We start from the raw sequence: 15,971 nt of genomic DNA on the forward strand, positions 1-15,971 counted from the left end.
GGGAACGGCCCTGGAGTGCGGGAACTGCTCTGGTGTGAGGGAACGGCCCTCGTGTGCAGGGAGGAGCGGCGGCCGCTAGGGGGCGCACTCCCGGAGGCACCCGCCCTTGGCCGGCTGAGGCACCGCCCCATCAGTGAAGCCCCGCCCCCATCAGGGAGGCCCGACCCTCCCCTCAGGTTCCCTGCTGGGGGCGGGGCCAGGCCAGCACCGCCGGCTCTCATTGGCGGAGGCTCCTGCTGGCCCCACCCCACGAGCGGCGCGGGGAAGGAGCCGCGTCCCGCACGGCGCGGGTCCCGCGGCGCTCCCGCTCCGGGGCCGGTTACTGCCCGCGCCCCGAGCGCCGTCCCGGTGCTCTCCGTGAGTGCGGCGGCCCGCCGCCAGGGCACCGACTGCCAGTCCCGCCCCGGTGTCTGTCGCCGCGCCGGGCGCGGGGCAGAGCGGCGGCCGGCACATGGCGCGCTGCGGCAGCGGCGCAGCCCCGAAGGGCCCCGGCCCGGCGGCGGCGGAGCGGCAGCGGCTGAAGGAGGCGCTGGCCGAGCAGCTCCGGCAGGACCTTGACAGGTGGGCGCGGGGCGGTGGCCGAGCCGGGGCGGCGCCGGCCGGGGCGGGGACACGCGGTAACGGTGCCGTCCCGCAGGCTGCTGGCGGAGGGAACTCACTCCGACGTGACCTTCCAAGTCGGCGATGAGGAGTTGCGGGTGCACCGGGCGGTGCTGCTGGCGCGGGCGCCGCTGGTCTGCGAACGTCTGGCGGGGGGGCAGCTGCAGCTGCACGGCCTGGAACCCGCGGAGTTACGGGAATTCCTGCGGTGAGTGCGCGGCCGCGGCAGGATTGATGGGCTGGCCTCGGCATCACCGCTCCTGTGTCCTGCCTCTCCTTTTTCTCCCAGTGCCAACACCTGTTTTAAAACTTTTCCAGTTCAAGGCAGTACTCTCGCAGCCTTCCTGCAGTTTGCAGAGGACTTTTCTGTAACTTCTTCCTCTTTCCTCTGCCTTTGCCCTTCTGCTGATAGCACATGTCTGTACATTCAACCTTAGCGTGCTTTTTTTGTTGTATATAAAGGACTTGTAATAGAAAAAGAGAAAAAAACAGCAAAAATCCTTTGAGATTGTCAGTGCCTACTAAAACCCTTTCTAGCAAGATTCCCAGATGAAAGCAGCAAATAGAACCAACTCTCAGCTCATATTTGAAAAAGTTATGGATATAGGAATCTAGAAGTTCAGCAAGTTGGAAGAAAATACATCAAGTTTGAAACTCATCTCTCAAGTCCTAGTGAGCCATGGGCTAGGCCAAACACAGCATAGCTTTGATGCAGACTGGGATCCCAGAGGGAGGTGTGTGGGCTGGCTGCTCCCCAGGGACTAGTGCAAGGGCCAGCATGTTTTTGCACTGCCAGCTATTTTCCCGTTGCCACATATGCAACATCTCTCATGTCTTGCTCCAAACCTTAGGTGAGTTATATGAGGGGTGTTGGCTGGTGCTGCCACCAGACCTTGCAATCCTCCTTCTTGTAAGTTCCTCTAATCCTTTTTTCAAAGAACTGCTTTTCTCTAACAAAGGTCTGGTGTTGCCACCTACTTTCCCTAAAAAAGACTTGGTGTTAGAGCACCTACAGGAATGCACCAGGAGCAAAGTGGTAGAAAGAAATCATTCTGGGATTTCACATCAATTCAGGATGTGCCTAGAAAATGTACGTACTTGCAGGCTCCAGAGATTGTTGCCAAGAGCAATGGGATAGTGTTGCAGTTTTAAAGTTTAGTCCCTGAAACACAACCTAATTATGAAAGAAAACTTTGAGCCCAGAGTAATATCTGAAACATAGAATCCTTGTAGGGGAGCAGGTTTATTACCAGTCATTTGTTGGGTTATTGCCACAGCCTGGCAGGAACATTAGCAAAACAAGTAGTAAGAAACAAAGCAGCATGGGTTTTATCTTGTCTTTTTCCTGATTTCATTGTTACTGTGTTTTCATTGATTTCTTTCACATTCATCTAAGTGGTGTTACAGAAGAATTTCATGGAGAAGTATGATAGTGCAATTTTTAAAAAGATGAAATTAATTTTGAAACAATTATTCTGGATAATTATTTATATACTGTTATATCAGGGGCTTGTATTCCTAATGGTAAGCACTTGATACGTCACTGATACTTGCTTTCAGTTTTGTCTGGGTTTGCTATGAGGCAAGAAGTTCTGCATGTTCTCCAAAAAGCATGGTATTGGAAAACACCTTTAAACTCAGCTCAACTAATTGTAAACCTTGTGTCTTTTCACAGTGAGTTTAGAATCTTCAAATGAACCTCCCCATATGTTTTAAACTGTGTATGAAGTGTGCTTTGCAAGATTATTGCTTTTTCTTAACTTAGTTTTCAGTGCTGTTTGATACTTCACTTTTTGAGTCCTCTAACCTAGCACATTCTGTGGAGATTGATGCTTACAGTGCTTGCACTGAAGTTTGAACTCATTTGGACCAAAGAAAGGATTGCTTGAAAAAAGCCTAATCCATTGTTTAGGTGATCAAGTAGTATCAGTAGCTGTTGAATCTCAGTGGTTTCTTACTGTTTAGATGCAAATTAATTAGATCTTTGTAAGTGCAAAACAGTGCCTTAAATTAGAGCTTTAGTTTTACTGGAAGCCAGCCTAGTTCTTGGAGCATGTAAACTGTCATGATGAGTTGTAGCAGAGACCTGTAGCTGCAGCTGAGCTTCTGAGAGAAAGTAGTTGTCTTCTACAGAAGTTCTGGTTTCTTGTGTATATGGAGAAGCAAATACTTGTAATAGTATTGCAGAGTTCATCAAAGCTATAACAAAATCTCATTCCTTTTCCTGTTTTCCTGTTTGTATTCAGCTTTGCTTTTATTTTCCCAAGTAAAACTCATCTTTCCATGGGGATTTGGGAACTTTCTCACAAGCTATATCTGTCCTGCCTCTCAGTGAGGCACACTTCCTGTGGGCCTCTGTCTCCCTTCATCAGGAGAGTTGAAGTGGGCTACATGTCACTTGTGTGCCGAAGGCCATGCAGCTCCTCTTCCCTCTTTTGAGCAGGAGACAGGACATAGTAAACTTCATGCTGATCTTTCTGCACAGCCTCAGCACGAAGTAGATGAGCAACTAAGCAGTGCTTTGTTTCCTTCTGTACACTTGCATTATCTGATGACACCAGGAAGAAACTTCTGGTCCCCAGACGTGCAGCATCCATACTGTAGACACTATGCCTGCTACATTTGGCCCTGGTGAAATTGATGTAATATTGACTCTGCCCTCCAATAGCCTTCTGTCATTCTTCAGGACACAGCTAGAAAAATGTCAACAGTTGCAAGTACATTGAAGGCTGGAGATGCCTGCCTAGGCAGGGTTCTGCACTGTGCCTCAAGAAGAGAAACTCAGCATCCCTGAAGGATGGCTGTCTGTCACAGATCATTAGATCACTACTGTCTTGCCTGCTGAGAGGCAAACTGCTTTTTATTTTCTCTTTCAGTTGGACAAAATACTGCTTTAGCAATAAAAATATAGATATTGTCTCTTAATATTTCTATTAGAGGGTCTGAAACAAGGAAGGACAGAGAAGGACCTAATGACAGTGAGATCCAGTTAAAAAGCAATAAATACAATCAAATACAAAGGAATACGATTGTCATTGTGACAGTTACTGCCACAGGGGTTAGTTTGCAATACCAGCAGTTGATTTAAGGACCAGCCAAGCCTTCGACCATGTTATGCTTGTAGAATTCTGTATCAGGCAGGACAAGGATGCTACATCTTGTTTAAGTGCAGGCAGAAGCCTTTTAGAAGGTAAACTCTAGACAGCATGTAGAGTCTAGAGCCTTTCCTTTGTATAAAAAATCTTCAGCTATAGTAACTGCTATGAATACAACAGATACCCTGTACCATTGTTCCTGTTTCATCTGCCACCTAGCCACCCCTCTTGCAAACTCAGTGTTGTTCATGTCTATCAGATTCTTTTCTGTGTACAGACAAAAAAACCTCAAGCTATAAGGTGGGGTACCTGTTAAAATTACACAGCATCATCCTGACACTAGGAAAGTGGTGGATTAGCACTATTTCCAGCATGATAGTCTCTTGCATGTGAGGTTTTCATAAACAAGTTATGCCAAATAGAATGTTTGTAAATATTTGTTCTTTAAATACAGTTCCCAGTTATCCAGTGGATAACACTGGATTATAAAGTAGTGAAAAAGATAAATACTTCTCTAAATAAATTGTCTTATGAGTTTCTTTTTCCCAATTGCTGGATTGCATAGTCCCCATTGGATAATGGCTGTTTTGGAGGAAACAAACCTGAGTTATGCATATGTGTACTGAATTCCTTTATGTTTACACTCAGCAATCCTACCGTTAATATCTATGCTTGTGTATTGCCTCTAGTGGGTTACGGTTGCAGACCACTTTATTTCAGAAGAATAGCCTGCCTCACAAGTTCTTGGAATTTTGTGGTTTATACACACTGTTCTAATATGGTCTTTTCCATTTATCCTTTTATCACTTGTGCCTATTGATGTGGTGTACCTTACCATGCAAGGAGTATCTTCTCTAAATGACTGATTCATGGAACTTGAAAACCAATCAGCTGCAAAAAGGGCTTTTTGTGGCACTTGCAGGTGGATTTTTTTGGCACAACTGTTCTTTTCCCTGCATTAAGGCCTAAGGGAATCAGCAGTACAGATGTTTTTACTTGTCTTTCCCTTATGCTATTATGCTAGGTTGGAAAGCACTTTAAATCTGAAAAGCAATAGATGGGTCCGTTCATAGGTTAGGAGTTCTGAAAGCACATACATACACAACAACCTTAAAATCACATGTGAAAAAGGTCCACTGATCTTACTCTTTCCATGTGAAATCTTATTGTTCCTGATGCAAGCTTTCAAAACTTAACAAAATATTAACATTCTTATTCCCTACATTCTTGTTTCTTCTTCTTCTTCCCTGCTGAGGACCTGTATCACATAGACAAAAAAAACTGCTACCTATCTCAATCCTTTAAATACAGGACTCAAGAAGGAAGAGGATTTCTTTGTATGTTTTCTCTGCCCCGTCAGAGTACAGTGTTCTGATAACACACTCAAATTACTGTTCTCTGAGTATTACCAAAAAAGCCTCTTTGCCACGGAGTGACTAAAGCAGATCTCTGGATATTTCTGCTACATCCAAAGGAACTGTAGCTCTTCTGTTAAACTTTGTGAACTTCATCTAGATGGTATGAAACCAAAGATAAGACATGTTGTCTGTGCTGGAGTGCAGTATGTTTCTATAAATGTTTCTTTGCAGTCAGAGACTGCAGGCTTTGTTAGCCTTTCCAGATCCTGAGCCAAAAATAAACTGGTGAAACAGATGGGAAAGTGGGAAGCTGGAATTACTAGATAGGCAAAGAAAAAGTTCTTGGGTAATCTTAACTGCAAATTTTTCTGCTTTAAGTGCTTCCTTTGAAATTAAAATTTATTTCTCCAATTCATTTATATTTCTATATATTTTTAATGATTTTTTTTACTGTAATCTTGATGTTAGAACGTTTTGGTATTTTGTGGTGCTTGTTTATGCTTTTCAAGCATTTGCAGAAATTAGTTTTCCAGAGATTAATTTTTATAAAGGTTGGGTTTTTTAAGCACAAGACAGTCCAACTCTTTGTTTTCTGGTCATGAATTTTGTTAAAAATGTAAATTTTTATTTGTTTTCTTCAATTGAAAAATCATGAGAGTAAAAATTAGTGTCCTATTCTAGGATTCTATATTCATGTGATATAAATCTTAAAGAAATTGAGGAGCTGTTTATGAGGATAATACAAGAAAGCAACACTACTACTCTTCACAACACGCAAAAAAATGTAAATTGTCTTGGACAAAGCAAAAGAGCACCAGTTGGTCAGAATACTCCAAGTGGAGCTGTGCAGAAAGAAGTTGTTTGTTTCTTTGGTACTGAGGAAGAAATGCCAGAAGCAGTTATTGATGCAGAAAGCGACAAAGCTGCGGCAGGTAGGTTTGGAATTGTACTTTTTTTCTCTTTTTGTCTTTTAAATAATTGTTCAAATATTTCTACAGTTGTAAAAATGCAGGCAAAATTAAAACTATTGTTACAGCACAGCTGTCATGGATATTCTTTTCTATGGCCCACCTCGTGATCTCACAGTTTGAAGAAATGAATTGCTGCAGAAGTTGGGCAGGCACAGATCCCAGCCTATGTGTGGTGTAATAAATCTGGAATTGCCAGGCATCAGGCATGGTCATCACCATGTCCTGTCTTTTCCCTGAAATGCAGTGAGCTCTACTCTTCACCATGTGGGACTTCCACACAGCAGAGTACCTCCCTTGTTTTCCTTTCCTAGCAAATTGCACTGGTTCCACTGCTGTTTTAGGAGGGTTCTGGAACCTTTCAGAATCTTCCATACTACAGCTCTGAATGAAATCATACAAGGAAGTGTTTAACTGCATCTTCCCCAGAAGTGCTGGCTGCTTCAGCTGTGTCAGTGACAGGGCTCAAGCAGCACATCTGTTCAGGTGGGACCTGTGGCACTGCATCTTCCCAAACTTCCTCAGGGGCTGCTCTTCTTCCGTGCAGAAAAGAATTAACTGGGTGCATAATCTTATAAAAGAGTAACTGTAGCTCTTCTGTAGATACCAAATAGGGAGCATTGGTCAAGTTTCTGATAAGTCAAAATAAGAAGTAAAAGGTGATGTTTGGAAAACTTTTCAAGGAAAAGCTTGAATATGCAATAATAAACAATTACGTCAGATTATTTTCAAATATTTTGTCTGTGCACTGTCAATAGTCTCTTGTACACCTGACAAAGTGAAAACAGCTTTTCCTCCCTATATGCAGGTAATTCCAAGGTAGAAACTGCATCTATGTTAGGAGAAGACTTATTGATGCTCTACAAGAAGTGCTGTTGTCCAGATATTAATATTTGCGTAGAAGGCAAACATTTTCAAGCTCACAGGTACATAAGTATTTACAGTAAAAAGTTTTTTAATCAATAACACCTGCTATAAAATGCTGCTGTTACTGTTATCTATAGGAAGTTATTGCTGGTGCTGTTCTCTAGCTGTGAACCGTTACAGCTTTTAGGTCTTATGTGTGGAGTGGCTGTACTTTGGTACTAATGAATATAATTTATCATCAACAGCAACTATTTTGAAAACAACTGCACCTTCAGCACTTCTAAGATTGCCGCTGTTATCTCATATATTCAGTATATACAAAAAAAAAAAAAGAAAGAAAACAAAAATCTACTAACAAACGATTCAGTTATAATGCTGAATAAAATTTCCATTTAGGCAGAAAATTTCTGGAGTAGTAGTTTTTGTTTTGGCTCTTCAGAATCTGTGCATAGAAGATCTGGTTTTACTTTCATTACTTCAGTTATGTAGATGTAAAGATTGTCAGGAGCCTTTCCTAGAACAAAAGTCCAAGGCCGTTTAAGAACTTTGGCTTATTGTACTCCTGTGGCTTGGGAAAGCAAATTAAAGTGTCAGTACCATTCCTTGTACCTTTGATGTAAGTTGTTTGCATTTGAGATAGCAAACTAGACAGCCTGTATTTTGTTCCTTTTGAGTATATTAAGTAACTGAGAGGGCCTATAAAAACCCTCCATTACTTTTAGTACTTCGTCAACACAAAACTGGGGGGGACAGTTTGTTACTGACATTACAGTGTCTTTAGAGAAGGTATATCACACTTGTGTGGGTATTTGGATATATGCTACATTTTCACAATGAAGTTTAGTAAAGAATGTTTGTTTCTTCTAGTCTACATTATATGCTTTCAGATACATAAGTTTGAAAAACAAATGGTTTAATGCAGGAAAAATAGTGCAACAAAGAGCTTCTATCAGCAGAGCTTCTTTAATTTAGGCCACTTACTGCCTGGAGCTATGTATCTAGTTTAACTAGCATCAAAAGATACAGCAGTAAATCACAGAGAAAACAAGGATGTTCTGAAACAGGCACAGGACTTGGGCTTGTTTTAGCACTGGGTCACGTGAACAGTAGGAGTTAATAAGGGCAGTGGAACTTTCAGTATCATTGTGGTGAAAGCACCAGAATGATTTACTTACTCTAAGAGTTTTCTTTTTAAGTTCTCAAACGGGAGACAGGCTAGGCCCCCAGAGTCTCCCACCACTTGTGTCAGTATTCCTTACTTTCTCATGAAGTCCTGTGAACTTCCAATAGACTTCAGTGTTGCTGGCTTATGTCTTCCTAGTGTTGCATTCTTACAGAGCTTTGCATGAAGCAAGTCAGATTTGTTAGTAATAAAACTGGCACCAACCATCACTGTAGGAAAGCACAGAAAAATTTATTTCAAAATTATTTGGTATCTCCATATACTTTATAAATATATGCTGATAAAATTTAAATTTAGGTATTGCATATTTATCCATATTCTGCTGAGTACCTGTCTTACTTAAAACGAGTCTTTGAAATACCCACTCTAACTATGACCCTGAAGTTGATTGATCACTGTTCATTACTAAAATTTATTTCTAACAGAATAAAAAACAAGAGATAAGTGTATTCCATATGTCTATGATACTGTGTTATTGTATCTTATAAAAAAAAATTCCGTGTACCCAGAATTTCATGCACTTCAGATTAGGATGTAATTCCCATTTACATGTGGATGTATTTCACTAAGATATGAAGTGTTCAGTAAAAGCTTTGTTGTTATTATTTTTGCTGGATGACTCAGAGGAGGAATGTGCGAGAAGTTTCTAATTTAAAGTACTGAGACTTCTGAAGCAAGAGGAGGGAGGAGAGATGAGAGAATACAGAATATAAAATGACTGTAAAAGAGACCATAAATAGTGTTCTTCATGCTTCTTCCTACGCAAAATGAGAGTGCTCAGGAACATTTTAAGAGACAACTACATGTAGCAGAAAGGATTCTCAAGCCTAGTATAGTGTTTTGCTTTTTCTACCACAGGAAATACATGACATGAGCTAATTTTAGAAATAATAGGAGGCTTAAAAAGTGTAATGAAAATATTCTATGTATGAGAATATTATCTGTGGCTGTAGTAAGCCAGATAAGATACATAACGCTAACGCTGTAACTGGTGTGGATCTAGAAAACTGAAATCACAAAGCAGTTTTCATCCACTATCTTGTCTTCCTCTCTGCCCCTGCACTTTCACCTTAAGAGTCCTGTTGTAAAAGTCTTCTTACCTGATATTTTGAAGACTGATACTGCTAGAGATGCTGAGCTACACAGACTGCAGCTCTGGGGTTTCTTTATTCTCTTTTATGGATGTAGTAGTAAACTGAATTAGCCCTGTTATGGCCAGTTATATGCCTTTTAAATATAGATGGGCAGTAAGTGTAAACAGAAGTAGCTGACAGCTCTTGTTGTAAAAACACATCTTATTGTCCCAGCATGTGCTAATAGCAAGTTTTGTTTGACTTCTGGTGGGTAGAAAATTCTGAATACGAGACATTACATACTTAGCATTTTGATAAATACACATTTTGTAATATAAGAAGAATTTAAGATGTTCAGAATATAATTATTTATAATGGGGCTGTATAAGCTATTTATTTACTTTATGTAATAACTGCTATTTACTCTAAATTGGTAAATAAAACAGGAGAAATAAATGTGAAATTTTATATAAAAGGAAGATGCTTGTGGTAATGGATTTCCTCTGTGTGAATTTCAAAGTCATACTAAAAACAAGCTTTAACTGAAAAATTTATAGAGTACTGTTTGGTTTTTTCTGTAGCATACTTTAAAATTCCAAACATACTGGGAGAAAAGGCATGCAGTACACAGCTGACACCTTAATGCATAAAGGGCAAAGATTTAAGTCAATGTTATCAAAGAGTCTCATCATGAATATTTGTATGTAGTGGAATAATGTTTACTTTTTCTCTCTCAGGGCCATTTTATGTGCCAGATCTAGTTACTTTGCTGCTATGCTGAGTGGAAGTTGGGCTGAGAGCTCTCAAGAGCACATCACTCTTCAAGGGTAAGTGTTGTCTCTGCAAGTCGTGTGGGAGCAAAGGTAGACAATTTACAATCGCTGCGAATATGTAACAACTGTGCCGTGTACAGTGCACTGAAGATTAATACGCCTTGACATTTTTCTCCAGCCTGATACATTTCCTGAGTACTGTTTTGACTTCAGGATGAAACTCTGTGTGTAGTATATTTGTTGATAGTGTCAGATGATTCAGAAAAGTCTTCTTCATCAGCAGAAGGGCACTAATCCTTTTGAGTAGAGTATGTTTTAATAATTACAATCTACTCGAGAACTCTTCTTTCACTTCTTGTTGTCCGTGTCATGAAAAACACTGAGTGTCTGAACAATATAATTTTCATACTTATTTGTACAATAATTATATTTACAATGTAAAGATAAATAACATTTCTTAAATAGCGTTTAATTGTGGTATTTCAGCAGCATACACTAAAGCAATTTTATCTAGTGGGCTTGTTTACCATGGCTTTCTGCGTGAGAATAATGGAGCTGTCACTGTAGGATGAATACTTAAGACTTCATAGATAAGCTGGGGACTGTTCTTTTCAGTAGTTAGGTTAGTTCTTTTCAGTATCAGAAAACTATTGAAATACATTCAATTTCCTTTAAAAGCAAAGGAGTACTGATCCATGTACATGTTAGCTTTTTTTTCAGGCATGATATTGGCCGACTCAGTTTTCTTCAGAAAGTACTGTGCACCTTACAGTGCTGCAAAATCTAACTGCTTTGTGTAAATATAAAATCCCTTTGCCTAGTGATACTTTCTTAAATGTTCATTTTAGTTTCCTGTCAGTGTAATAATGCTGCTGCAACATCATAAAGGTTATCTGTTGATTTGGTTATAACTTCCAAATCTTTATAAAACAATATATTTGCAATTTAATTTATTCCTTAGTATTTATGGTGTTTTAAAGGCTGAGAGTCACCAATTACCCTGGTGTTTACACTTACCTCTCTGTAATTGATTTCTCTGTGGTTAAGAAATTTTATCCTCATTTTTCAGTAGAGGCATTCTCCTGAGAAGTACTGAATCCTTATATGAAACTGCTCTCATGCCAATGTCTTATAATTTCTGTTATTAGGAGTCATATGCATAATTTTACCTTTTCCAGTTCACTTTTCTGCTTAGTGCTGGTTTTGGTGCTGTTTTCTACAACACTTATAAATTAAGTACATATGGCTTACTCTGAAATAATGAAAAGTCTGCTTAAGGTAACAGCTGTCAAGGCTGTGGGGAAACTCCTCCTCGCTGCCTTTATGGCTGTTGTGTGTACTGCTATACAGGGAGACAGCTGTGCTGATTTTGCTTCTTCTTTGCGTGTTGCAGTGCTGGGTTCTTTTCCTTTTGCTTTTAGTCACCCATGTCAATTGCTTCAACCTGTCTGACGTTTTAAAGGGTCTTAGCTCTGCATGAATATTCCATTTACACCAATGCACACAGCACTTGTGGGTCCTGAAGACTGCACACAAAAATGTATGTGCACAAGTACAAGCAAGTGGTGTTCAGATCATGTCCACCATTGAGGCATTCACTGCCTTTCTGCATTAAGATGCTGGGACTGTGAAAGGATGCAAACACTGCTGTGTAGGTCTGCCAGCTTTCTCAAGCTGAATAAAGACTAAATATTCTGAGGAACATTTCTACTTAGCATTGTAATAAAACCACTAAATATATATTTTAGTGTTGCACAAACAAAAATATATCATAAAATAGAGACTTAGAGTCAATATAATAAAACAATTTAAAATATATAGTTACTTAATAGTTGACTTATTGCTGGTAAAGAGCTTGGCAATGATGAAAAGATCCTTCTATATTACCAGTGTAAATAATATAGTTATTAGTATCAGAGTGCTTATTGCTTATTTTTAAAGATCCGAAGTGTTAGAAAGTTTCAGCAAATCTATTGAGTAGCTAAATTCACCCCAAGTGTAGTCCACTGAGATACTTCTGTATTGCAAAATCTTATTGCTTTAATTTTATCAGATCATTTGCCTTCCATTCACAGAGCAGCTGGATGATGTATCAGCTTTTTGCCAACTTCCTTTGGCTAAGAAATGTGATGCATTTTATTATGGTCATGTCTTTATTTGTATTTTTTTCAATCTTTTTTGCAGCATAAGCCATGCAGAAATGAATGTTGTCTTGCATTTTATATATGGAGCTATTTTGGACTTCCCAGACGAAGTTGATGTTGGGTATATGTCAAATTTTATTATTATTTCTTAACTTTAGTTTGTGCTTGTTTGCTTGTTCTATATTTTCGCAGTGAAAAATCAAAAGGAAGACTCAAAAAAAAAAAAAAGCTGTTGAAGAAATCCTATTTATTTGTTGTGCCAGCTGGTTTTGGAATACTCTATGAGGAGAGTGAAAAACAGGATGATGTTTTATACCAAAATAATTCCCAATTGGCCTGTACCTTCTTTTTAGTTTTCAGACAATATATATACAATGTGTGATAATATGTAACAGTTAATATTTTAAATTTATTTTTGAATAATCACGCAAGGTGATGGAAAGGTGAATTAGTCTTAGATCCATGGAAGATGATATATAGGAACTAATGTAAATGTTGGCATTTTCCTCCAGGATCGTTTTTAATCACAGTTTTATACATAATCCTGTATTAGTGAAGTAAAATCTGAAAATTGTGAATTATTCTCTAAAACCATTTATATAGTAGGTGATGAACTCTTGCCACTAAACCTTAAAATGCTACGATTTCCTAAAAATATGGAATTGTTTATAATATGTCCCGATATCAATGTTTATTTAATTAATTGATATAGAAAGTAAAATTGTGGTATGGTATCTCTTTTTATATAAAATAATTAATAGTTTGCTCACTCTGCTTTTTAAGATTGTCATCAATAACATTTTATGTTATCTTTGGGAAAAATCCTACAAAATTCCAGAGCTCTGCTGGCACAAACATTTTTTTCATTTGCTATCCTTAAAATAGAGGGACTGAGAGTCATCTAAACAGTTCTCAGCTAGTGAGTGAGGCCTGTTTTTCTACAGGCTGAACTCAATGGCTAGGAGGTTATTAGGTCAATATATGTTTCTGCTTTGAAGATTATTCTTTGCCAAGTGTTACGCTTGGTTATCAGTCTCTTTCTGCAGTAAGTTCTGACTGAAGCAAGAGGTAAAGGTAGCATATAAATTGTCCTGTATGGAAAATGCACGTATCACAAGGATTTGTGATTCCTGTCACTACTGCTTTCTCTTCAGTCACATGTTGGGCATTGCAGACATGTATGGGCTGGAAGGACTAAAAGAAGTAGCTATCTACATTTTGAAAAGAGATTACTGCAATTTTTTCCAAAAGGTATGTCACTTCTCATGCTACTTGGTGAGCTATAGCGCTTGAGAATTTCAAATCTATTGCTTAACACTAAATCATAGTGACAAGATATGTAAGAACTACATGATCAAGGTGCTGGCTGAAGTCAACAGTCCCTGTTCTCAGGTGTGAGTCTGGGATAGATGGTGGGAGTAAGGCCTGTGATATCATCACCTGTTTATAGACACTTGGAAACCCCAGCTGATTAAAAGCAGTATTCCACATGATTAACTCAAGGTACTAAATTACACTCAGTAATTTAGTAGTAGTAGTTTAATATGTGCTATTATAAATGTAACTGTTCTTGGTGGGCATGTGGAAATGCTTTATATTTGCATATCATGTTTCATGGACATATATTTAGGAAAAAAAGTCTGTTCAATTAAAATTGGTTTAAAAACAAACACCTGCTTAGAACTGAGCCACACATTAGGCTCATAAGGCTGAACCCTGCTTTACTGACATGTGGCAATAGATGACTGCATAAAGGCGAGCAAACTTAAATACCATGGCAGCTGACATTCCTTCTGAATCTTTGAAATGAAGATTTTGTATTTCTGTATGGTTTCTGTAAATCAAATGTACAATAACTGTGATAATTTTCTAACAACTCTAGCCTGTTCCTGGCAAACAGCAACCTGTACTAGAATGCATGGCTATTGCTCATTCATTGGGAGTGGAAAACCTATATGCTGCTTGCATGAAGTAAGTAAAATAAAATAAAATTGGTTTTATCTGCTTTCTGTTGAAATTATTTTATTTTGCAAGATAGGGTTTATTTGGGCATATGAAATGTCTACATTTTAAATGTTTTTTCTTCACAATACTTTAGAGGTATCACTTATGCTAACAAGTGAAGATAGAACATGTTTCATCTTCCTTACCTAAGAATGGCTCTCTTTTCAACAGATGGGTAGGAAAACATTTTGCAAGATGTTTTTCAGAGAAAAGCTTTGCCAATTTACCTACTGAACTTCAGAACAATTGTCTTGTTATGTTGATTAACTCTTTGGTAAGTAGTGTGTTTTGTAGAAAAATAGAGCAATGTAAATTTTTTCCTTATTTAGCTGTACAATGTAATTTAAGAGATAATAAACACAGTTTCTTGAATCTGTAGTACATTTATACTGTGTAAAAGTTCCAATTAAAATAACAGTTTTAAAAACTAATTTGATGTGAAATGTCCTTGTTATGCTTCATGACACACATACAAGTCCACCATAATAACAGAAAATATGTTTATGAAACACAACTGTGATATCATAATGCAACATTATGGAAGTGTTCAAGGCCAGATTGGATGGGGCTCTGAGAAGCCTAGTCTAGTGGAAAGTGTCCCTGCCTACAGCTGGGAGGCTGGGATTAGAGGACCACCTGTAAGGTCCCTTTCAACCCAGGCCATTCTGTCATTCCCTGATTATGTATTTGCATAGTGAGAAACAGGAAATCACTGTATCAATTTCTGTGTTACATGATGGCATACATCATTTGTGATTGCCTTTTCATCTTTGCCTGTATTCTAATTTAGAAAAAATTGACTTCATTTTTTTTCAGATCTCAGGTGGTCACTGGCTATCCGGGATCACAAGCTATTTGTTTACAGGCAGGCTGACTTTACAAAAATAAAGTAGAAGTATAGTATCCATATCTTTTCCTTCTCAGATAACAGTACTATACTGGTCCCCCCAAAGCTCAGTTTTAATTTTTTGTAGCATGCACTTACATTGTTCCAATTTAGACCTGCCTAAATTTAATTATTTTCTAGTTGTATTTCAGCTTAGAGCTGACTTAAGGTAACTGATATGAACTAGACCCATTAACAGAAATTTGGTCAAGTACTCAGCCTGTAAATACACTGAAATGTAACAGATATATGAAAAGTATGTAGGAATAAAGGTAAATCTGTAGAGCTGCTGCCAAACATGACTGTCTATGTATGTAACTGTAACGTGGATTGCCACAGACAAAATGTAATCTAACTAGTTCAGGTACCATTCACAGCATGATTTTGGTTCTAGCACACAACCAACAACTAAATATGTGACAAATATCTCATGCTGAAGTCCTTGTCCCTGTGTCTGTGCTACCGTGTTACCCAAACTAAATAGCTCTGGTGTGGCCATGCACTGTCAAACACAGCCCTGGTTCAAGAGTTACACTCTTGAATGGTTCTGGCCAAGATCCATTCCTTGCCAAGATCCTTTCCTTGCTGAAAGGACTGTGAAGCCTTCTTGGGACTGGCTTTTTTCAGGATTTCTGTGATGAAGTACTTGAAGTACTGAGGCGAGTAGGTCAGCTAGGAGTAGCAGCTGCAACTGCATATTCAGGCAAAAGCCTGAAAAACTGACAGACTGCAGAGCTATGTGCCTTTAGGTTGGATATTAGATAAAGGTTCTTCCCCCAGAGGGTGTTTGGGCACTTGGACAGGCTTCCCAGGGCAGTGGTCACAGCACCAGCCTGGCAGAGCTCCAGAAGTGTTTGGACAACGCTCTCAGGCACTGGGTGTGACTCTGAGGGATGGTGCTGTGCTGGGCCAGGAGTTGGACTTGATGGTCTTTGAGGGTATCCTTCCAGCTCAGCTGTGGTTCTGTGATCAAGAGAAGCTTGAGAATATCCACAGTTATAAAACCTGAACAGTTCTACC

The 15,971-nt window shown here is 39.1% G+C and overlaps 1 protein-coding gene across 1 annotated transcript in view; it reads left to right on the plus strand.

Annotated features, from left to right (window-relative positions):
* Positions 1-272: 272 nt before the first annotated feature.
* Positions 273-15,971, plus strand: part of BTBD8 (BTB domain containing 8) — a 37,923-nt gene continuing 22,224 nt past the window's right edge. The window contains exons 1-9 of the mRNA XM_059854224.1: positions 273-561; positions 638-808; positions 5,735-5,985; positions 6,830-6,947; positions 9,882-9,971; positions 12,102-12,182; positions 13,216-13,312; positions 13,944-14,032; positions 14,237-14,339. Of these exons, the coding sequence (XP_059710207.1) occupies positions 452-561; positions 638-808; positions 5,735-5,985; positions 6,830-6,947; positions 9,882-9,971; positions 12,102-12,182; positions 13,216-13,312; positions 13,944-14,032; positions 14,237-14,339 (1,110 nt within the window). The 5' untranslated portion in view covers positions 273-451. The remainder of the gene's footprint in view (positions 562-637; positions 809-5,734; positions 5,986-6,829; positions 6,948-9,881; positions 9,972-12,101; positions 12,183-13,215; positions 13,313-13,943; positions 14,033-14,236; positions 14,340-15,971) is intronic.

The sequence above is a fragment of the Haemorhous mexicanus genome, chromosome 9, assembly GCF_027477595.1.
Source record: "Haemorhous mexicanus isolate bHaeMex1 chromosome 9, bHaeMex1.pri, whole genome shotgun sequence".
Lineage (NCBI taxonomy): Eukaryota > Metazoa > Chordata > Aves > Passeriformes > Fringillidae > Haemorhous > Haemorhous mexicanus.